The sequence below is a fragment of the Pelodiscus sinensis genome, chromosome 1, assembly GCF_049634645.1.
Source record: "Pelodiscus sinensis isolate JC-2024 chromosome 1, ASM4963464v1, whole genome shotgun sequence".
NCBI lineage: Eukaryota > Metazoa > Chordata > Testudines > Trionychidae > Pelodiscus > Pelodiscus sinensis.
In genome coordinates, this window is record NC_134711.1 from 91,734,138 (window position 1) to 91,757,962 (window position 23,825).

At 42.8% G+C, this 23,825-nt stretch overlaps 1 protein-coding gene across 2 annotated transcripts in view; it reads left to right on the top strand.

The window, feature by feature from the left end:
• The window catches only part of DDX17 (DEAD-box helicase 17), a 29,189-nt gene extending 5,401 nt beyond the window's left edge, over window positions 1-23,788 (top strand). For both annotated transcript variants that reach the window (XM_075936807.1, XM_025182578.2), the window contains exons 2-13: window positions 106-244; window positions 4,758-4,857; window positions 5,192-5,325; window positions 5,851-5,916; window positions 6,826-6,967; window positions 13,007-13,167; window positions 13,919-14,091; window positions 14,410-14,520; window positions 15,010-15,071; window positions 15,440-15,499; window positions 19,645-19,884; window positions 20,685-23,788. In XM_075936807.1, the coding sequence (XP_075792922.1) occupies window positions 106-244; window positions 4,758-4,857; window positions 5,192-5,325; window positions 5,851-5,916; window positions 6,826-6,967; window positions 13,007-13,167; window positions 13,919-14,091; window positions 14,410-14,520; window positions 15,010-15,071; window positions 15,440-15,499; window positions 19,645-19,884; window positions 20,685-21,190 (1,894 nt within the window). In that variant the 3' untranslated portion in view covers window positions 21,191-23,788. The remainder of the gene's footprint in view (window positions 1-105; window positions 245-4,757; window positions 4,858-5,191; window positions 5,326-5,850; window positions 5,917-6,825; window positions 6,968-13,006; window positions 13,168-13,918; window positions 14,092-14,409; window positions 14,521-15,009; window positions 15,072-15,439; window positions 15,500-19,644; window positions 19,885-20,684) is intronic.
• The last annotated feature ends 37 nt before the right edge of the window (window positions 23,789-23,825 follow it).

The following is a 23,825-nucleotide window of genomic DNA, read 5'->3' on the forward strand; positions in this document are numbered from 1 at the left end:
TTCTAACTTAAAGATGACTGTGTAAGCATCTGAAGAATCTACAAATGACAGAGCTGGGAACTCCTTTTTAAAATTGATTAAAAAAAATTATGTTGGTATCCCTAGGTTTGGTAGTCCTCTGCCCCCAAAGAAATTTGGTAATCCAGGGGAGCGTCTACGCAAAAAGAAGTGGGACCTGAATGAGCTGCCCAAATTTGAGAAGAACTTTTATGTGGAGCATCCAGAAGTGGCCAGGCTTACTCCTGTAAGTTTCCTACTGCTGTTCTTTCCATTTTCAGAGCACAAGGGTATCTTTTTTTTAAAAGAGGAAACACTTATCTAGAGGTTGTGCAAACTGTATTTTAATCATATTCTCCCTTTCCTCATATTGTTTTGCATATACACTCCACAGAAAGATTTCTTTGAATGCTTACTCATGTCCATTCCTATGTAGGTGAGCTCCTTAATGGACTTTGATTGTACATGGGTATCTTTATTCATAGTAGTTACGTTTCAGTTGCTAAGATAGCTAGTTAGATTAATGAACTCTGCTCAGTGGAGTTAGTCCCTCTTGACATTTGGGTACATCTTGTGCTTCGTGTCACAAATTGAAGTCTGTCAGTGACCCCCATTCCAGCTGCCTTGTGCTTAGAGCAGCTGTGGCCAACCCGCGGATACAGCTCATGATGATGCATCCCCCGTCGGTTTCCTCACGGCACTGTTTGCTGGCACTGGTCAGTATTGCTCCAGTCTGGTTGCCTGGAAGGGAATCCTTGGAGATGGGCTCAGAGGTGGAGTTGTACGTCTCCTGCAGAAGCTGGCACCAACACTCGAACCAATATCACCCAATGGCAGACCTGTTCCAGTGCATTTCCACCAGCAGTTTGGACACCAACACAGTGGCAAGTGCCACTGTAGTGGCCATTTTGGATCACCTGGGCTTTTGTTCTAGTCTTTACTCCATTGTGTTGGTATTTAACCCCAGCACCCATCTCCGAGAAGGACCTGGGTTTTGTTATTGAACTCTAGGAATGTTAAAGTGTAACTCTTGCCCACACGGTTCCTGGGGAGGAGGCTTCACTGTGGCAGCTCCCACTGGCAATATTGGAGCAGTCTCGTCTTTAGGACCCCAAACATCAGTGCCTTTCATCATAGATGCTTTTGGAATGGGCTTGGGAGTTCACTTTCGAACCTTTGTCCACATGCTCATTCTTTCATCTCTCTGTCAAGATCTCTTGTCTCAGCTGTAAGTGGATCTGAGATACACTGCCTTCTATTGTAACAGGATCACAGTATGCTCCCATCTGCATTTCCTGCTCAAGGTCTTGTGATGGTTGAACACCAAACAGGATATCAGTCTACCAGTGTTCTTTCCCAAATCTCACCCCTTGTAGGAAGAGACTTGCCTCTAGAGAGGTAAAAATCCATTAAAACAATCAATTGGTTAAACAGTTAGAATTATACCACTTAACTGGTTAACCGTTGAGAGCTCCTGCCCCTGCCAGTTGCTTCACTGCAAGTTGGGACTGCTCTGACCAGGCCTGCTACGGCTGAGGACATGCTGGCTGGGCCTGCCATGCTGTGACACGGGTGCTGCTCTGGCCAGGCCAATTCACTAGTTACCAGGTAAGCATTCTTGTAAGCCTAATGCTTACTGGGTAACTGGTTAATCTTTTACATCCCTACTTGCCACCACACATTTAGATGTTTTGAGATCCCTGGTCTATCTCCATGGTGTCCAACCAGTTCTGAAGCAATAGCCAACTGTTAAAGTGAACTAGCCATGCTCAACCGTCCAAATAGCCACATGTGGCTAGCACAGGGTTGGGCAAAATAGGATGTCTTGGCCACAGCAGAGAGCCTCAGGCAGATTCCCTGCTTGTCCTGACCCCTGCCACTCAGAAAACCTGCTCATGGGCCATTTGCATGTCTCACCTGTGAGCTGGGGGGAGGTGGGAGAGGCTTCAGACACTGCTCCCTCCCCTAACAAAATCCCATTGGTGGTTTCTGGCTAATGAGAGCTGTCTGTTGGAAGAACAGGCAGCCTGCAAAGCACCACTTCCCCCTTGGCTCAGGCTCTTATTCACAGATGCGCATGGCCCCTGCAGCCCATGCAGGGGTGAGGTTGGCTCCTGCCTGAGAAACATACTGAGCTGCTGGCTGGGAGTCACCCAGGTAAGTCTCTCAGCCAGAGCCAGCTTCTGGCACCCCACCCCTATGCTCCCCCATCCTACCTCACATAAGCCAAACTCTCTGCACCCACTCCTGAGCCCATACCTACTCCCACATTTTGCACCCCAATCTCCCGACTCAGATTACAGTCGCCTCCTAACCCTAGGTCACAACCCAAACCCCTGGATCCCAATCCTGTGTCCCAGGTCATAACTGTTTCCTTCACTCTAACTCCCTCCCAGACCGTCCTGCATCCCAGTTCCTTACCTCAAGCTCCCTTCTGGATCCAAGCTCCATCTCCAACCCTGCATCATCTTTTTTAATAATCATGGAAGAATGCAACCCTCGATCACTTTCCAAAATCTTAGAGTGGCCCCCTCCCCATCAAAAATTGTCTACCCCTGGGCTAGACATCACGAGTCTATCTGGACAGAATGAAAGAACAGTCAGTTGCCACTCAAACTGTCAAAATGGGTTTCAGGTTATATCATAGCTTGCTTTGTGGCTTCCAGGGTACAATCCCCACCTCCATCTTACAACTCCACTCCAGCAGGATTGTCTGCTTTTTTGCTCTTCTTAAGGACATTCATATTCAATGCTGCAACCTGGTCCTCAGTTCAAATGTTCTCCTAATGTTACTCTTTGTCCAAGGTGGATGCAGCCTTTGGCTACTGCCCTGGATACACCTCCTCAAACAACAGTTCAGCAAATAGGTGGATGCTGTGAGCCTTCTGTGGTGGAGCACCACCCATAAGACTATGTACTTGAAGAAGGAGAGTGTCCCTGTAGCACCTTAGAGACTAACAAAAAATATATATATATGTGTATATATAGAGTATCATGAGCTTTTGTGCGCACAACCCACTTCTTCAGATAGCCTTTCAGTAATTTGAGTTCCTTGAGATGTCGTCTTCTAAGGGTGCTTTGCCTCCTGCCCTGCTTGCAGTAGTGTGGAGTATTTGTCTGTGTAGTTAAGGACCTGGAGCATCAGTAAATCTATGCCTCCATATACACCCCTACTTGGGAATGAGAGGCTTTGCAGTGCATGGGTGTAGGCTCAGGTACACATCTGATTCAGATCATCAGTTGAGAACTGAGGGAGTGCACACATACTATGATGATGCCTCAATGGGGACAAAAAATCCTGAACTCAAGTTACTGAAAGATAAAGTATCCTTCCTGAATTGTCTGTCTTACACAATGCAAAGGAATCAAAAAAGATATACCATCACATTTTTAGATGGATATAAATTTTTAACTCATCACATGTTTGTGTTTTCAGGATATTCTTCTCTGTCTGTGAGGAGTCTCAGAAATGGGAAAGTAACCATAGGTTTAATCCAAAATATGCTGTAATGGGAGTTTGTCTATTGACTTCAGTATGTTTTGGATTAGGGCCCATTAGGGATGTTAAATTGCGTTTAACTAAATCGACTAGTCAATGGAAATTCCATCGACTAGTTAAGGAGAGAAACTGCAGAGCCTCAGCAGGGTTAGCTCCCAGTGTCCCTGCTTTTTACATGTACTAAGAGCCTAGCGGCTCTTAATACATTTAAAAAGCAGAGGTACAGCGTCTGGGACCAGGTTTGAGCTGGGAATCAGCTGATTCTCAGTTCATGCCCGGTCCCCCGCTGCACCTCTGCCTCCCCTGCTCGCCACAGAGATAGTGCTGAGGCTGGAACTGGCTTTTAAGCCTGCTCCCCTGCCTTGCTGTCTCTCTGTTAGAGGCAACGGGGGGAGAGGGAAGAGAGACTAGTCAAGTCACTACTTGACTATCTGATAAGCATAGGCACCTAGTTGCTTGCATCCGATGGCCCCATACTAGGGAAACAGTTGAAACTGACTTTGTGCGAATTAAACAGGAAATGGAGAAATATTTTTTCTAATCCTTCAGTTATGCTAACCTGATATATTATTCATGATAATAAATAGGTACTGACATTTTCTGAAATAAATTTGTATCGCACTTTAAAAATGTTTGATATGTTGTTGTTGCTACATTTGAGTAATGTTTTCCACAAGAAAGGAAATGTTTAGATGTGGTTCTGAGCAGCATTTCTGGGTCATAACTTCTACAGCACAGTACTCTGTATGTAGCTCCCATTAAAGGGCACTGATGGAAAGAGAGGAACCATTCTTCTTCATCCTGCCATCCTTACTGAGTAGAAATCTAGTTTGCTTCTGTATACAATCAGACCTCTCAACCTGTCAGCTAAATCATTTGTGGAATGTATTAATAGTTGGCATCAGAAAGGTGCATTTCTCAAACTGGGAACTGGGATCTGTGAGGATACTCCACAGGGTCTGGTGGCCCCACTGATCAACATGGGGGAATAAGCGCAGGAGGCACTGGGGAGGAGCAGAGACAGGTATGTTCAGAGGAGGAGGCAATGGTGAAGAGCGGTCAGGGAAGAGGTGGTGCAGAGAGGAGACCTGGCGGAAAGGAGTGGAGTGGGGGTGGCGCCTGGGCTGAGTGGGGTGGTGTTTGGGGAGTTTGCAAAAAAAGTTAAATTAAAATGGGGATCCTTGGGTTGCTAACGTTTGAGACCCATTGTGTTAAAATGTTGCTGGCATTTTATGTATGATGTTTTTCCCCACCTAAATAGTATGAAGTTGAAGAACTGCGACAAAAGAAAGAGATTACAGTTAGGGGAACAGATGCCTGCCCCAAACCTGTGTTTGCCTTCCACCATGCTAACTTTCCACGTGAGTATTCTGTTATTCATGATGCTGTTCAGCTTTGCTGATGGTGTAAGGGAGGAGTGCCGGGAAAACACCTTGTTTATCAGACAGACCTGTTTGGTTCTTGAAAGACTTTTTCAGATCTGCTGTAGCTTTAGAGAGCTTAATTTGAAAAGTAAATCTTTAAGGAATCCTCCCGCTTGTCATATCTGAGACTCATAAAATGAGAAACTTGAAATTGCTCCCAGACTAGGTTCTAGGAAGATTTCCCCAATATCTTTGTCTTTGAACTGACAGACTTTTATTCAGATGTACGTTGTTTGTGTGCTTCACTTTTTCTTTTCTTTTAAATTTGTAGAGTACGTCATGGATGTCTTGATTGATCAGAATTTCACGGAACCTACTCCAATTCAGTGCCAGGGCTTCCCATTGGCCCTCAGTGGTAGAGACATGGTGGGCATCGCTCAGACAGGCTCTGGGAAGACATTGGCAGTACGTGTTTGATAGTTTCTTCTTGCTTTGCATCTCTTTTCATTCAGACGTGCAGTGTGATAGCATTTGAAAGCATGTTGTGCCTGTGTTGTAGGTGAGAATGTTTAGTAATGAGCATATGGTTTGCTTTGTGTGCCTGATACTGTCTGTTTTCTGTCTATCTGTCCTGCCCTTGTATTTCTGTATTTAGAGGGAAGCATGTTTTTTGTTTAACGTTGACAGCACGTACTAGTTGACTTAAGTTAAAATCAAAGGATAGTATAGGCACATACTTCCAACTGACATAGGTTGCGGTTATAGGTGCTTATTTATTCAGAAAATCAGGCTCTTTTTAAAAAAATCTATTTAAATGTAGACATCCAAGTTTGTAAGCTTTATTTTGCAGCCACTAGAGCATGTGGTACTTGCTGCTACTTGAGGAAGGACATTAAGCTAAATTCGCCCTTACCAGGATTCAGTATGATAGTTATTAGCATGGTCTAATATGGAAAACTGTCAATTTTCATTAACTTTCTTCTGTTTCAGTACTTGTTGCCTGCAATTGTTCATATTAACCACCAGCCTTATTTGGAGAGGGGAGATGGTCCAATTGTGAGTGCTGCTCAGTTTTCTTTCTTTTTACATGTATAATATGTAATTAACAGAATCGTATAGTAAGGATGTGAATAATTAATAAGGATGACGTTTACCAGTTCTGGTTAACCGTTGGGGGGCTGGAGTATGGCCGCTCCAGTCCTGCGGGGCTCATCACAGGCCAGGGTATCACTCCAGCCCAGCTGGAACAGACTGGAGTGGCTCGTGCCCAGAGCTCTCTCCCCCCCCCCCCCACCACCATTGGTTAACCAATTAAACACTGCTTTTAACCAGCTAACTGATTAAATGGGATTTTACTTCCCTAATGTGTAGGCAACTTTTGTACCACAATGCCATAGAGAGGAAATAGAGAACTGTTCATTTTAACCGTGTGGGTAGCCTATTCCATGTAATAAAAGCTCATTGATAATTATCAGTATGGTCTAGGGTTGATGTTACAGGTTGAACCTCTATAATCCTGGACTCTCTGGTCTGGCAAGGATCATGGATGTTGCAGGACTAGAGAGCCCCAGAGACAAAGGTTGCCAGCAGCTTGGAGCGGAGCCTGCCAGTGGGTCCAACAGGGCAGTGGATCCCATGGGGCACCAGAGTCCACAGCTGGCGAGCCAGGCAAGCAGAGGGTGGGGTTCCAGAGCTCTCTGGGCTGCAGAACCTGCAGTGAGGCTGTTGTAGGATGGCGGGGCTGCCACGAAGCTCTGGTGGAGATGCTGGCACACTTCCTTGTCCAAGACCAGTAAGACCCGAGAGGGATGGACCCGGAAGGTCCAACATGTAGCTGTGTTTAGGAAAATAGTGCTGGCAATTTAGTCAGCTCTGCCTTAGTTATCTCTGCTCAGGTGTCAATTTTAGCTTGAGATAGTGTTCGCCACTCAGCTATCCTGGATGGATTTTTTTTTTCTTCCCTAGTGTTTGGTACTAGCTCCTACTCGAGAGCTGGCCCAGCAAGTCCAGCAGGTGGCTGATGATTATGGAAAATGCTCCAGACTTAAGAGTACCTGCATATATGGAGGCGCACCTAAAGGCCCCCAGATCCGAGACTTGGAGAGAGGTAAATGGTATACTTGTGTGTTTAAAAATTCACACAGTATTTTTAAGCCTATTTTGGGTAGGTGCTAAGCAGGATCACACCTCCATCTTCTGCTATAATTCATTCCAATTTTACTTCCAGTCATAGTGATTGTGTGTGTGTATAAGCGTTACAAGAGTTACCAGTTATACATATTTGTCTTACAACTTATTCAGATGGCTGTTTTTTTCCCTCCTCCCTTTTCTCTGTGCACTCTCCCCATACTACAATCTTCACAGTGAGGCATTCCTTTCTCTCTGTGTATTGGCAAGAAACCAGATTTATTGACTGTTCGTCAGTGTTTAGGATCTGCTGTCCCTCAGATTGAACCTCAGTTTCTTAGTATGTAGCGGAACTTTTTTTTAAAATACAAGTTTCCTTCAAATGTTTTTGTTCTCAGAGGTTTGCCTTCCTAAATGGTATCTTCCATTGGAACAAGGAGTGGAAGATAATTAGCCTAATTTCTGGAAGGTGCTCTACACTAGAAAATTAGGTTTGCAAAACTGTTGTTCGGGTGCAGGAAAAATTTACACCCCCTGAATGGTGTAGTTAAACTGACCTAAGTTCCTGTGTAGGCAGTGTTAGGTCGACAAAAGAATTCTTCCATCAGCCAAGCTACTGCCTCTCAGGGAGGTGTATTACTTAAGCCAGTGGGAGAACTCTTGATGTTGGTGTACATTTTGTCTACACTGAAACATTATACTGGCACAGCTGTGCTTTTGTTCCATGTTAAATGTGGACATAACTTAGGGCATTTAACTTCTCTACCCTATTTTTCCTCAAAAATAGTTACACCAAGGGGAATAAATGCCCTACTGTTTCTCGTCCTTCTGAAGCCATCCTTGGGTCTCTGGATGGGCCAGTCTGCATGGGCCTCTGAAAGGTGTCCTTTGAAGCATTTAGGAAGGCTGAATCCCCTCCACAGCAACCAGGAAGCTTTTCTTCCTGTGCCTGGTCAACATATCCTTTCTAATTGTCATCATTTCCACAAGGAGGGTTCAGAGCTAAGCATGCTCCCCAGAAAACAACACTTCTGTGTGGGTAACCAAGATAAAATAGTACCTCAGTCATCCTGTCTTCCAAAGGCCAAATTCATTGATTCAAGAGTATAGGGTTAATTTCATTCTGCCCCAAACCAAAGAATCATAGTGTGGAAGAATGGCATGAGTGCAAGATGGGTGGAGGGCTGCCAAGGTATATCTAAACTGCACAGACTTCTTCAGGAAATCCACATTGCTCGTACACAACCCTGCAGTCAAGAGAAAAACCTGTTCCAAAGCTTCAGTATTCCTGTGGATAAAGGCATGCATAGCAGAAGTCTAAAAGACAAAGGTGTAGTCCCACCAATGAGACTCTTCATGCAGTCTACTAGAGAAGCAGTGACTTCCTGGGTAGAAAGATCTGAAGTTGTAAAGAGATCTTGGAACCACAGCTTGGTCCCATGTCACACTTTTTCCATGTTACCTGCACAAAATTCTCACTCCAGGACCACCCACCCTTACCCATTCCCAGGGCTCAGGTGTAACCTTACCAATATAGGCACTCACCTTCACTCATTCCTAGGATTCAAGCATAACCATATACTGTGGGTTTGTGGGATCTTTTACCAGTGAAAGAGCCTTACACAGTAATTTTCTACTTAATCTCTATTTATTAATTATCAAAATCAGTATACACACTCCAGGCATACTGTGCTCACCACTCCCCAATGAGACAGATGAACTTGTCTTGATGGCCAGTCAGGATATGGTCCATCTGGGGGACTCCAGTTTTAGCACCGTGTCGTTGGTACAGGGTTGAGGTCTGGCAACTCTGATGTTAGAGCTGTGTCCTGGAGTTGTGCCCGAAGAACTTCCTTTTGGGCCCAGATTTATATAGTGAAACCTGAATCCTGCTTAGCTATGCTGTAACCGATTATTTTAGTAACATTTTACTAACCAATCATAACATGTTGTAACAGTTACCTAACCAATCATGCCTCAACACCTTAATAGATGTACACCTAGCAAAATTAATTATACAACAGACAGAGATCATACAGACAAACAATAGGAATGTGAGCACCATAATCATAGAATTCCACAACCTCAATTATTAATAAACAGTTTCTTGCCAGACAAAATGCCGTCAAACTGTTTTCTTTACTCATCTTAAGATGTGTTTCTTTAACTGGTGATATTGGTTGCCATTAGGATGAAATCTTAACAGCCTGGTATGACACTATTTTAATGCACTTTAGATGGAATGTGAGTGACTCCAAGCTATAGCGCTAATGGCTGCCGCTCTTCAGTGTGGATGCAGAGGAAGGCTTTAGGCCGGGGTGGGGAACCTAGGGCCCTCCCTCCCACCCCCCGAATTGGGGAGCTTGTGGAGGTGTTCCAGCCCCCACTCTTCCTGCCCTCCTGCACTGGACTGGAGCACTCAACACTTACTAGCTTAGGTTCCCCTAGGCCCGGGGTCACCAACCAGTAGATTGTGATTTACCGGTAGATCTCAGGGGCTCTAAGAGTAGCTCTTGAGCCCTCTGAACTGCGCGCCTGTGCAGTACATTTACATTAGATTTCCTCATTTGAGGAGCAGCTACTCACTGAGCAACAACACAGGTGAGTAGCTGTGAGGAATAGTGAGAGCTGGGGGGTCGGGAGGGCTGAAACACCCCAGCCAGCTGACTGTGGCTTTCAGCTGAAAGAGGCTGTCCCTCGCTCCAGCTGATCAGTGGCTTCTCCTCTGCACCTGCCCACGTGGAGCTTGGGGGCACCCTGGCTGAGCGCCATGGCCAGCTGGCCGGGCAGCTACTTCTCTTCCCTCCAGCCCGGCTTCCCTGCGCTCAGCCCAGGGAGGCTGCATCTAGCTCCAGCTGTGCTGGCGCAAGCTTCCCAGGCTGAGCGCAGGATCACAGATGCCCATCTGATGGACTGTGTACGACTAGCAATCTCAGACTACAACCCAGACTTCAAGACACTGGCAGATACTGTTCAGTTACAGGTGTCACACGGAGACTTTGTTATTGGAAGAAAAAAATATACAATTATCAATACTTGATTTTTAGATTTACAAAATAGCAGAGAACAAAATGTATAATTGTAAATGCTTCATTTGACATTTAAATAGCATGAATTAAAAACAGACCATTTATTTCATAACTATAAACATGTGATTTTAATTTTATATATTGCATAATTTAAAAATAAACTGTTTAACAGAGTGTATAAGGGCTGGGGATAGCAAGTGATGGACAGGAGTATAGAGAGGGCAGGGCTTCAAGGAAGGGGCGGGGGGCGGTAGATCTTCTCCTGTTCTGAGATTTAAAAAGTGATCTTGGGTGTAAAAAGGTTTGGAGACCACTGCCCTAGGCTCTGTGTCAGGGAAATGTGGGAATTGTCTTTCTCCTTCTCAGTCAGGCCATGTCAGTGAGGGTTTGTTTTCTTGTGTTTTTGCTTCTCACTTGTGTGTGGCCCCGATTCACTTTTCTGTGGGTTAGCAGCCCCCTACCCAAAAAGGGTTCCCCACCGCTGCTTTAGGCCTTCCAATATGGCTACAGGACTTCCACTATGGCTACAGAAAAGCCATATTCTTAACCACAGTGTGGTCCCTTGTCACATTTTTTCTAGGTGCTACAAAGTAGACATTATCTTCTCTGGGAGCATAGCATTTGATTGGTAGGTGCTGTAGAATGTGGTGCTCAGTCTTTCAAATTGCCCTCCTTTTTATGTAAATAGTTGAAAAGTAGATTCTCATCACTGTACAAATTTTCAAATAGTACAGAGAAGGGAAAAAACTTGTTTTTAGCTCTATGTTCTCTTTTTGGGATTCTTTTGTGGCCAGCTGTTTACACTGCTATAGAGTAATGAATTAACATCAGTCTGTGTTCTTATATGGTGGATCTAAGAGGAGTGAGTCTTTTAAGTCTTTGCTTTGACCTTCAGACTCAAGGCTCTGTTACAAATGTTTATTCTGAATGCTGACCTTAAGCATATTAGTATTTTTTCTGCAGCTTTGGAAGCTGTTCTTCTCGGAATATGTTCTGATGTCCTGGTCTAGAATTAAGATTTGGTCTGCCTCTGGCAGCTAGGAAGATAGCTAGATATGGAGTTTCTCAGAGGAAAATACACCCTTCCTCCATCTCTAAAATGTTTACTGGACAGATCTATGAGTTGAAAGGACTTAACTGTGAGACTGAAGTAGAAATACTTAAACAACAAATAATCTAGTAGCACCTTAAAGACTAGTTACAAGAGGCTGATAAGAACCAGTAGTTTGCACTTGGAAAGGAAGATAACCAACACAGATGCTACACAGACATCAAGTACCATTAGCACCTCCATTGTTTGTTTGGTTGATAATGTGCGAGCCAAACCGATATCCCGATACAAACCATTTGCATAACAACTTCATTCACAAGTTTTAATTATGTTCCAACCCTTCTCTGTGTATTTGGTTTGTGGAATTGGTCTGAAACAAAACAGGGACTTAGAGATCCATTAATGAGTGTCCAGGAAGGTTAAAGTGTTCTCCAACAGGTTTGTGTGTTGCCTTTTTGGTTATCTGATTTGTGTCCGTTAATTCTTTCCTGTAGAAACTGTCCAGTTTGACCAATATACATTGCAGTGGGGCATTGATGGCATAGATCTTAGTGGATGTGCAGTTAAATGAGCCTCTTATTTGGTAGCTGATGTGGTTGGGTCTAGTGATGAAATTGCTTGTGTAGGTATGTGGGCAGAGTTGGCACCAGGGCTGATTGCAGGGGTGGGTTCCTGGGTGGTTATGATGGAGGTATGTTGTGTGGTTACTGAAAAGAATTTTTCAGGTTAGGTGGTTGTCTAAGCGAGAATTGTCCAAGGAAATGGTTCTTATCAGCTTCTTGTAACTATTTAGTCTTTAAGGTGCTACTAGGGGGGAGGGATAGCTCAGTGGTTTGAGCATTGGCCTGCTAAACCCAGGGTTGTGAGTTCAATCCTCACGAAGGCCATTTAGGGATTGGGGCAAAAATTTGTCAGGGGTGGTACTTGGTCCTGCTCTGAAGGCAGGGGACTGGACTTGATGACCTTTCAAGGTCCCTTCCAGTCCTAGGAAATAGGCAATCTCCATTAATTTTTTTAAGACTATTTTTTTTTAAGTTTTTCCTGTTACAAACTAACTCGACTGTCCTTCTGAAGCTTATCTGCTCCCTTTCTCTTTCTCTCCTCCACTTTTTTCCTTCTTTCCCCTCCTCCCCCTTTCCTACTTATTCTTGGATTTGGACTTTCAATACTTCTGTCATCTGAAGAAGTGGGTTATGCCCACGAAAGTTCATACCACCATCTACAAGTTTTGTTAGTCTTTAAGGTGCTACTAGACTATTTGTTGTTTAAGTTTTTCTTGTTACAGACTAACTTGGCTACCCCTCTGAAGCTTTTGAAGTGGAAATGTCATCTCCTTTTTAGGAACGTAGGAATTTGTCATACTTGATCATTAGTCAGTTTAGGCTTATATTTCTAGTAGCAGATGCTGCAGAGGAAAACAGATGCCCTTCTTCCACAATAATTGCCTAATTTAAACAATATTATACAAAACTATCTGAGAAAATGAAAGGTTTGAGCTGTCTTTTAGCTGTTGAATGGATATGGTTCCTTTACTACCAAAAGGCTGATTAGATAGTGTTGAAAATTTAGCTGGGATTTAAACATTTATTCCTCTACAAACTGAGCTCTCGAATTAATAGCCTTGGATGCAGGGGATTCAGCTCAACTGGAAGTGGAGGTTAATTTTACCTTTGCTGCTGCTGCTGAGTCTTTATTTTTCTCTTCCATGTAATTTCTGAGGAGAGGCTATCTGCTCCTGGATTGTATTCAAGGTTCTAATGATACTATAAAGTAACTTCAGAATGGTTAATAAAATTAAAAATGCCTAGTGTTCCTAATAAAATAGTAGTAACTTGGTCTCAGGTGTGTATACATATATAAGGGAAGTATTATAACAAATTTACTGTCATATCTGGTTTATTATGACTAGAACTATGTCCCTCCCTCTTGTGTGTTGAAGGTGTTGAGATCTGCATTGCCACCCCAGGCCGCTTGATTGACTTTTTGGAGGCAGGAAAGACCAACCTTCGTCGATGTACATACCTTGTGCTGGATGAAGCAGATAGGATGTTGGATATGGGCTTTGAACCACAAATTCGTAAAATTGTTGACCAGATTAGGGTATGTGAAACTCTGATTTATAGTTTCCTTTAGGGATGTTAAAAATTGTGTAATAGAGTAACAGTGTAACCACTTAAAAAAAAAAAAAAAAAAAAAAAACCTTCTTAGTGGTTAACTGGTTACGCACACTGCGGGCTCAGTAGTAGAAAACTTAGTATAAAGCTTTGTACTGCAGAGCCTGCATCGAAGCATAGGGATAAGAACATGTACCTGAGTACACAGTTAATCGATGAGCCTGGGCTCATCACTTAACCCTCATGTTTACATGTAGGGACCTCCCTCCCATATCACAGATAAGGGGAAAGGGGCAGGTGGCAGCTGGTGTGCATGGGGCTCCGGCTTAAAAGCCAACTCCTTGCAAGCACTGGCTCCCACCTATTCCCCTCGTGTGTAAATGTCTAACCACTGAAAAATTCAGCTGTTAGATGTTTACAAAAATACACACATTTTAACATCCCTACCGAAGCTTCCTTGGGAGTGGAGTTGCCAGCCACTGCTGGCCTGGCTCCCAGGAAGGAGGCTTTGCTCCCTGAGAGCAGAGTGGGTAGCCCGTGCCCTTCTGGTGAGGTGGCTTTGCTGCCCTGCAGCAGTGAAGTTTTCTCCTCAGGAGCTGGCTGAGTATGATCAATACCATTAACTGATAAGCATTAGCTTATCAGCTAATCAGTTGTAGTCTAACATCCATGGTTTCCTTTAAATTCTCACTCAAATATATCATCTAAATAACATTTTTTCCGCCCTTTTTTCTTAGCCTGATCGGCAAACCCTGATGTGGAGTGCCACTTGGCCAAAAGAAGTGCGCCAGCTTGCTGAGGATTTTCTGCGTGATTATGTTCAAATCAATGTTGGCAACCTGGAACTGAGTGCAAACCACAACATCCTGCAAATAGTGGACGTATGCATGGAGAGTGAGAAGGACCATAAGTACGGTCGTTGTCCTGCTGTTCTGATTTGGGGGAGGAGTGCTAAAAATCTTCATTGCAAAGAAGTATTTTTAAGTGATCAGTCTACATAATTTTTCGCTACTGAAATTTATGAACCAATTTAATCCCTTATAGTTATCTAGTTGCTTATAGGCATTCACTAATTTTATTACATGGTAAGATAATTTAACTCTTCATAAATAGTTCTGAACCAACTTTCTCTAAGTGGTTGCTTGTTACAGGCATTCTTTCAAAAAGATAAGTTGAAAGTCTCTTCTGTGTTCTTGTAAATATATCCTAATTCTTCCTTTTGTTTTAGACTAATTCAACTGATGGAAGAAATCATGGCAGAGAAAGAGAACAAAACTATTATTTTTGTTGAGACGAAAAGACGATGTGATGACCTCACCCGAAGAATGCGCAGAGATGGGTGAGTAGCTTGTTTCCAGTTTGTTTCCCATTAGGAATCCCTAAACTGTAAGAAGTGGGAGAGGAGGAGGAAATGCTTATGTTGCTAGTCTTAGAAATGGTCTTTCCCTTCAGCCTCTTAGCTAGGTACAATATGAGGGCTACTGGAAGATTCCATCACACTGAAGCATTATGTAAGAGGGACAGCATACTGGCCTACTTGGGACATAATGAATGCTGCATTGTGTATGAGATTGCCAGGACAAAGGCAATCACTATAGTAGGCCTTATTGGATTAAACAGTAATAGTTAGTACCTGAAAGAATAATAGGTGCTTTCAGCCTGTACAGAAACAGATCCCTCCCAAATAGTTTATATTTTAAATAGGGAAACCGACAAAGGAGGGAAAGAGTGCATGAATATTTCTTAATTATTTTAATCCTTTCCTGTTTTCTCAACATTAATGAAGCTTCTTGTTACCTCTCTCAAATCATGTGTTTCCATTTGGCAGCTGGCCAGCTATGTGTATCCATGGAGACAAGAGTCAGCCAGAAAGAGACTGGGTACTTAATGGTGAGTGCAGTGTCTTGGAGAGTTGATTACTTGGAGTTTTGAAAATCATCAGCTTGGTTTAGGCAAACACATTTCCCTCTGTGTCTCAGATGCATAGTATCAGTCAGTATTAGTTGCTTTACCTGTAGTCTTACTATGTTTTCTGTTTAGCCTTTGACTTGTTGATTTCAATACTGAGGTGGTTGCCCTCTGCTGTGCCAAAGCTAAGAGGATTTCACAATTTCATGGAGTCTGTGTGCATCCCAAATCTCTCTCAATACATTTCCCATCTTGTTTGGATTCTGCAAAGATACTTTAAGTTAAATTCACTGCCTTTAGCATAGTTTGTGACTCCTGGTCTGTTTTCATAGTGGATTCTTGTCTTGCAGAATTCCGTTCTGGAAAGGCTCCTATACTCATCGCTACGGATGTTGCATCTCGTGGGCTAGGTTTGTACATACAGGCTACTCTTGCCTGCTGCTCCATATTTTTCTTCTTTGAACTCAAAAAAATATTTTCTTAAATTCAAAGCGTGATTTTCCCCCACATGTGAAATACCTTTTTTAACATTACTCTTTTTTTTCTTTCATATTCAAAGTCTCTTCCTGCTCCTAACGAACAGGCTTTGGTCTGCAGCAAGGCCTAGGCATGACTAATCGATCGCCAAGAGGGAGAAGAGACGTCCAATTATGCAACCCAATCCTTCCACTGTACCCACTTCCTCCCCAGTTCCAGCTTTTTGCGGCTGGATGGCTAGGGCTGGATTGCTCCCAATTTACTGAGGGGATTAGATATAAAAGTTGAAATAAGTCATCTGGGAGAGTAGTTCAGCATAAAATATTTAACAATACATTGATGATTCATACAAAAATCCCTACAATACACACAGTTCACCCATCAAATGTGCTCACATCTGGGAAAACATTGCTCCAGATTTTTTTCACAAATAGTCTTTCCAGCTCTGTTGGCTGTAGGCAGGTTCTGTTACATGCCATCAACATATACTGTCCAAGTGTGGTGTTGGATTAGAAGTATGTAGGATCAGAACTATGTAGTGTATTTCACTGATGTGAAAATGATCTTTTTGGATGCATAAGTTAAAACACCCCCTTTTAAAAATAAGTTGTGTGTGCTATGAAACATTTTTTGTTTAAATATTAACCTTTTTCTCTTACACTGGGCCAGTGTGTAAGTTTAGAAATATTGTAAAGCAATTTTGGCCTTTCTTCTACCTTACACTTTTCAGACTTGACACAGACCACAACCGAGGGCCATTTCATAGTAAGTACCTCAGTGGTCTGACCCATTGTGTAAAATTTTATGTAAAACTAAGTAATCCATGAAGAAGCTAGAAGGGAATTCTGTGATTTACAGAAGATTTTTAGTTATTTGAAACGTTTTGTATATTCTGAAAGGGTGGCTATATTATGCATCTCAAGGTCATTTAAATGTTGTCAAACTAGTGTTAGACTGGGCATCCTTCATTCACACAACCGTCACCCTTTCCCACCCCCAAAAATTGTCCAACACTTCCTCTAAGGGGTGATCATATGGACTTCAGTCTCTGCCCTCTAGGGTCATGTCTGGACCTGTGCAGTTAGAACTTGGGCCTGTTGGGAGAAGGGACTGAGGCCTGAAATTAGTTTGTATGAAAGAGAGCTGCTCTCAGTAGCAGTTTTTTTTTTTTAAACAGGCTTGCTATGTGCTGGTAGCTTCTTTGTGCATCTTGCCTAGACATTTAAAATAGCCCCACCCCCTAAAAGTGGTTCCCCCAAACAACTCAATTGGATACCTCTTAAGAAAACACTCTCCCTGTTCCCTTCCTCCCCCACTTCATCCAAGCTGTGGGGGAAAGGTGCCAGAGTCTGTTTCTTGTTACTAAACATCTCTGCTTGTTTTGGGGCCCTGAGTTTGCTGCTTTTTAAAATAAAGTCACTTAACTGGCAAACTTCTAGACGACTTCCTCCAAGATCCTGGGAAGTGAAGGCTACTACGTAATAACTTTAAACAGGGGTGCGCGCTTTTTGGCTGAGTCACCAGGGCTTTCCCTCATCCCAATGGAATATTGGTTTCCAAAAATCTCCTTCCAGGTAAGTTCTGAGTCCCATAATGACTACTTTATGCTAATCTTCAGGAGAGAGGTCCTCCCTCTGCACTGATTTTTTTTGTTACTCTTCACTCTGTTAAACTAAAAACATTGAATTTCTTTTGTTTTGTTTTCTTTAACAGAAGCTTTGATAACAGCTGCAGATCATTCTCAGTGCAGGGTCGGGGGCATATCTACACTGGTGATCGAAGCAGCTCTCTAGACGAGCATGTCTGCTAATTTATATCACTCCTGGTTAACAGTCAGAATCTGTGCCATAGGGTATTTTGGTTATCTGACAAAGGGTATGTGTCCCAGGCAGCTACAGTATCTTCTAAAAGCGCAGGAAGATTGTGACTGTGCACAAATACATTGGAGCATTCTAGACTGGAGAAACCAAATCCTGTTCTTGCTCTGATCTTCAGCCAGATATGTGCACATAAAGGACCGCCTTCTTAGTCTGGAGAACATTCCCTGCCTTTTCTGGCCCTCCCATCCTCCCCTCAAAAAACTCAAGTCAGTAGTGTCTGTGATATTAGCTACAATTCTGGGTGCTTTCTTCCAGGAAAGCGATTCCCTGTATCCACTTAATTCAACTCTTTGCTGCTCATGGATGTACGGAATGAGATTGGCTAAGGATCATGTAGCCGCCTGCTTGTCAGACTCTAGTTAAACTCTGGCTGTGAAGATGTGATTGTACCTATCATATTTGCCCCTCCCTTACCTTACACTTTTTCATTAAGCACCCTAGTTGGAGACTCGCGCAGCCCCCTGTGAAATCTGCCTTCTCACTCCCCTTATTGGTGTGATTCAGGACTTTGGAGTCAGCAAAGACTAAGGAGACCCCTTTGCTGTAATAAGAAACAGACATAAAGTTCCCTCTTGCCACTACACACCCCTTGTTTTTATTTTCTCCATCTCCCCTCTTTGAAATTGATGAAGTCTGGGCAATAGATGCAGTCTGACCCTTTGGATATAATTTTTTTATCTTCATTTTTTTGATATTCACCCCTATTAACCCCGGGTGGGGCCAAAAAGCGTTGGAGGACCTGAAATTTTTACCTGAACCCAGGTTCTCCGGCACTTCACAACCAAATGGGGCTACAGAGAAGCATCTAAGCCAGTTCACAGAGCGAGCGTGTGTGGGGACTTCTCGCTGCCATGGACCCTTGATGCATGCTCCCCGCGCTCCAGTGGTCCCGTGTCAGAGGGCGGAGTTTTCGAAAGGAGGCCGCCAAAAATAAAAGGCAAAGAGACGGGATCGGCTGCAGCGGTTTCCCACAGGAGGAGGGAGTGTGCATCGGTCTGGTAACAAACAGAGAATGTTTCTCTATTTTAAAAAAAAACAAAAAACCAAAATCTGTGTTTTATCTTGGATATTTTCTGAATATTCTTCTTAAAATGCAGATTTTTTTTTCATGAACTGTAAGGACATTTTTTTATTGTAATTCCATTCTTTTTTTTAACATTGCTTATGATAGCAAATAGATATTTTTGCAACTGTAGGTGTTTTTACTGAAACGTTACACTAACATTTACTTACTTACTACTCCATAAATTTACAAAATCTGATATCTCAACAAGAGAACAAACTATTCTGATGTTTCTCCTAAGGTTTAATGGCATTTGTGCATTTGGTACAGCTTTTTGTCTTTTTGAGCACTCAGCTACCCAGTTCAGTCTAACATTTGATGTTTTGACTTGGACAGTCTTAAATTCTATTACTAAAAATCAAGATTGCTAACACTGGGCTTTAGTAGCATGGTGAAATGTTAGTGCAACGCATTCTCATGATAACTAAGAAGAGAGGTAAAATGTCTTAGCTGTGGTATGCTACATATATATATTTTAAATAGTAAGTTGGCAGAATTTTACTACCATGGTGTAACTGGGATGCTTAAATTCTAGGATAGGGGAAAGTCATTGCTTATATTTTATAGCCCTTAAAACTCATAGTGAAGTAAAAGCCTTTCATTTTTAATTTTCATGTGCTTGATTGGAAGGTAAGTGATCTCATTAGTTAGTCTTTAATAGACTTCTCCCAACAGAGTAAAAGCCTTCCTGCAGCAGATCTCTCCGTCTTCCACCCCAGCTTGCTGTGTCCACAACAAAGGTGGCATTTTTATTTGGGCCAAATCCTGTCTCCCTCTCCTTTGGAGAAACTAGTCATTTAACAAATTCAGATGGCATTGTGCAAAGAACCTATCACCCTGCACAAAGATGCAACAAGGGAAGGGTGAATCTGAACGGAGAGAACCACTGCTTTAAGACTTACTATTTTTCAGGTCATTCACCTTTGACCCCATGCATGGCTCAAAATTAAACCTTTTACTCTTTTGGGATGAGTCTGTCTTGTTTTTATTCCATTCAGTTACTAACTTGTTTTTTTCTCTTATTACTATCACCTGCATTCGTGCTCCCCACCTTTCGTTGGCACGTCCTTCTCTTCCTCTTCCCTTCCCTCCACCTACCCCTTCACTGTGCTTCGCTACCTGGGCACTTCGCAAGATGTGGAAGATGTTAAGTTTGTGATAAACTACGACTACCCGAACAGCTCTGAGGATTATGTGCATCGCATCGGCCGCACTGCTCGTAGCACCAACAAGGGCACTGCCTACACGTTCTTCACACCGGGGAACCTGAAACAGGCCAGGGAACTGATCAAAGTGTTGGAGGAAGCCAACCAGGCCATCAATCCGAAATTGATGCAGCTTGTGGACCACAGAGGAGGAGGTGGTGGTGGTGGAGGTAAAGGAAAGCTGGAAGAGGGTAAAAAGATGGGATAGATACTCCCTCTTGAAGGAGGATAGGTGTAAAGAGACAGAATAAAATACCTTCATAATTAAACCATCTCAACATCAGACTATTGCTACCTATGTATGCCCCAAATAATTAATATTTCCATCTCTGGAGATATTTAAGAGCAGATTAGATAAGATATCTATCAGGTATGGTCTAGACTGTGCTTTGTCCTGCCATGAGGGCAGGGGACTGGACTCAATGACCTCTAGTTCTAGTGTTCTGTGATTCTATACATACCCAACTACAAGTCCTTCTGGCTAGCTGAAGGAGGGACTTCAGTGTTTTAATCATAGTCATAGGATTTCTTTCTTCATTAACAGTGTTCTGCATAAAACTGCCCTCTGTAAATTAGTGAAACAGTTGTAGTTCCTTCTGGCATGTCCTGCTTCCCACATAATTGAACATAGTCTATAGTCTGATATACTCTCCCTTCTGACATGAGGTGTGCTGCCTCCCAGCCCACAAAGAAACATGAAACTTGATCCAGTCATTTTTAAGTTAGTGCTATATTTCTTTCAGTGTATTTTTCTGTTTCTGTGCACACTCTCAACTTGGGGTAGATCAAGATACAGGTTTTGAATTTGGTATCCACAATTTGGATAAAGAGAGGCCATGGGGTAATGGAATATTTGTGAATTGAAAATGCTGTTTATGGAGGGAGGGAATAATTAAAACCATTGTTAGAATTCAGTGCCTTTCTTATTTGAGTTCTCCACAGTATTAAACCCTGCTGTATTTACCACCAGGAGGTCGTTCTCGTTACCGTACTGTCAGTTCAGCCAACAACCCTAACCTAATGTACCAAGATGAGTGTGAACGGAGGCTTCGGGGAGTAAAAGATGGCCGGAGAGACCGCGACCGTGGTGACAGTTTTGCCAATGGAGCCGCCAAAACCTACGGCAGTGCTTATGGAAGTCCGAATTCCGCCTTTGGGGTGCAGCAGAGCCAATATGCCTATGCCCAAGGGAGCTATGGAGCAGCTGCCTATGGCACAGCTGCTTATGGCACTACTGCTGCAGAATACAGTGCTGCTGGCTATGCTGCCACTAGCACTGCCACTGCTGGGAGAACCGCTCAAACTGCCACCCAACAGCAGTATGCAGGCATAGGCCGGGCAGGCCAGCAGCCACAGCCTCTAATGTCACAACAATTTCCTCAGCCTCCAGGCACTAACGTGATAGGCTATATGGGACAGACTGCTACATATCAGTACCCACCTCCACCTCCACCCCCTCCTCCTTCACGCAAATGAGACCACTTGGCTGCTGGTGACCAGTCTAGACCTCTTGCATTTAAAGGAACCTTTTCTTTCTTTTTTCCCCTCTGTGATGCCTTTCTCATGCAGGTTAGATTTAGAATTCACCATCCCAATTCCTCCTGCCCACCAAAAATGGCCCTAAGTCCACAATTGCTTATCTTGTGGGTTTTTAACTATATATTATATATATATATATAATTGACTGGAATTTTTTAATTTTTTTTCTTGCATGTTGAGGAAATTGGGACAATTTTTTTTTTAATTTTCTCTTAAAAGAAAATAGGTATAAGGCAGATAGGTCCCAGCCCAATCTTTTTGGTGTCTGAGGTTTGTGTGTGAAAATTTACTGCGGGAGGTGGGGAAGCAATGTGCTATAATATGCAAACTTAATTTCAGGAAGTATTGAGGGTTGGGGAATTCTGGGCAACTGAGGCATTCTTCCTTAATGTAATAAATACAAGGGAGCAGTGCTCATTTGTTTTCTAGATTTGAGATTTTTTTTTTCAATAACTGAATATTGATGCTTGTACTTGGCATAACAAAACTAGTAAGGAAAACTCGGCTCGTTTGGCTCAGTTTGGAGGCATTCTGAATGTTGCTCCAAAGATAGTGTAAAACTGTTCTGGTTGGCACTTTTGCAGCTGCTGGTTGCAGTTTCCTTCCTTCTGATGTAACTTCTGTGGTGTGTGGTAAGGAATAGGGGAATAAAGCCCCAGTGTCAGAGACCAGAAACCTGTTTCCATTTGGTGTGCCAAACCCCAGATCTAATCCGTGTAAGAACTTTGTTGACACATAACATCTATTTGAAATATTTACCAATGAAGTTCTTTCCCTATGATGCTTAAATTGCAGGAATAGGTGGAATCTGGTTCACTAACCTATATCAACTTCTGCCCTCAAATTCCCGTTGCTGGGGTCACTGAGAAAACTATGCAGTAAAAGGCTCAGAAACACTGACCAGGATTATTATTACAGTTTGTATATTCTTAATAAGCAAAGCACCTCTTGTCATAGGGCACATTCAGAATGCCACTGTGCTGAGTGAAATGTAGCAAAGTTTTTCCACTTACACTTATTGAGATGGGGGTAGATGCAAATAGAAACCCCTCTTTATGAGGTGAGGAGAGAGATCTGGTTAGTGTATCCTGATTCTAAAGTTGCGTTTCCTTCATACCCTGTACTACCTAGTGCTTTCCCTGGCATTTCCCCAGCAGTCCCCTTTGAGCTCAGCTGTTGCAGGTAGGTAGCATTCTAGGAAATGTTAGGAAAAATGCAAATTTAGTAAACATTTTAATTAAATCTTGTTTGTTCTACAGACCTAAGGTAGGTGTGGGGAGTTTCTCTTTAAGTAGTAAAGTGTGTCTACTTTGTAACTGCCACGAGCAGATGATACAGGGATAGTCATAGTGAAAGTTGGCTGCTCTTACGTTTGGATAACTTTGCAGGAAATCAAAGCTATTCAGTGGGTTGCAAGGCAAAATCCTTGCATTACAAGAGTTCATTGTGATAGAAAATAATATCGGGGAAGTCAGTAGTAGTCCCCAAAAAAGGCATCTCAATCCTGAAAGGCAGCCCAACCCTTCTGTAGGAGAGAAGAACATTTGATAGCCCCAGGAGAGAGGGCTTGCTTTAGACATCTTCCCCTTAAGCAATAGCGAGGGGTGGGATGAATATATGATTTGTGCACAGCATACAGGTAGGTTCAGTACAATTCAGAGAGAAAACCTAAGTCCCCTTAATACCCCATCTTTCTTAAGTTGAGGCTATTTTAAAAATTAACTAGTACTTTGGCAAGAAATTTTTGTGCTTGTGTGTTTAAATGATGGCCACAAACGAACTTTTACTGTCCCAGCACTGACTGACTGTCTTTTATCTCCCCCACAAGCAAGCGTGGAGCTGTTCTTCATCTGTAAGTTTCTGTGGGCATGGAAGGGCATGGAGTAGGACATACTGCGTAGCTGGCTTTAAAAAGCATCTCTAGAAAGCCAAAACTACCTTGCTGTCTGCTGTAATTTTCACTTCTTCCTTCAGAGACTTGGGCAGATGTAAAACAGTTACGCTGAGGTCTTGAAATGCTTTATTGTAACTTGATGTCAGCTGCAGTCCAGTCTCTCTCATGTCCTATCTTGAATGTTAACTTGATTGTTGAATGCACAGTAGCATGTGCTGCCCTGGCTCACCTGGTGCTTGCTGTTCTGTTCCATATACCAGCTGAAGGGCCCTTGTTGATACAGCGTTAACATCTATTAATGTTTGCATTGTTCTCAATCTGTATACATTTGTGGGAGTGTCAAATGAGTCTGGCATCTCTTCCTGTCCCACTTCCTGAAACAACTTACTATGTAGATTTCTCTCAACAACTGAAGGGTTAGTGGCTTTTGTGGGGGATCAGTGCTGTTTCACACCTTTGCTGGTCTCTGGACACATTCCTGTTGTGTTAATGAAGACTTGAATTGAGAGAGTTCATAAAATTGTGATGTTCAGATGCAGGATGCTAAGAGCTATGTTACTATTCTTAGTTTGTAAATTGTCCTTTTGATACCATCTTGTTTTCTTTTGTAGGTATAAATAAAAACACTGTTGTCAATAAAATGTGAACATTTGTTTTTGTTTCTAGAATGTAAATGGT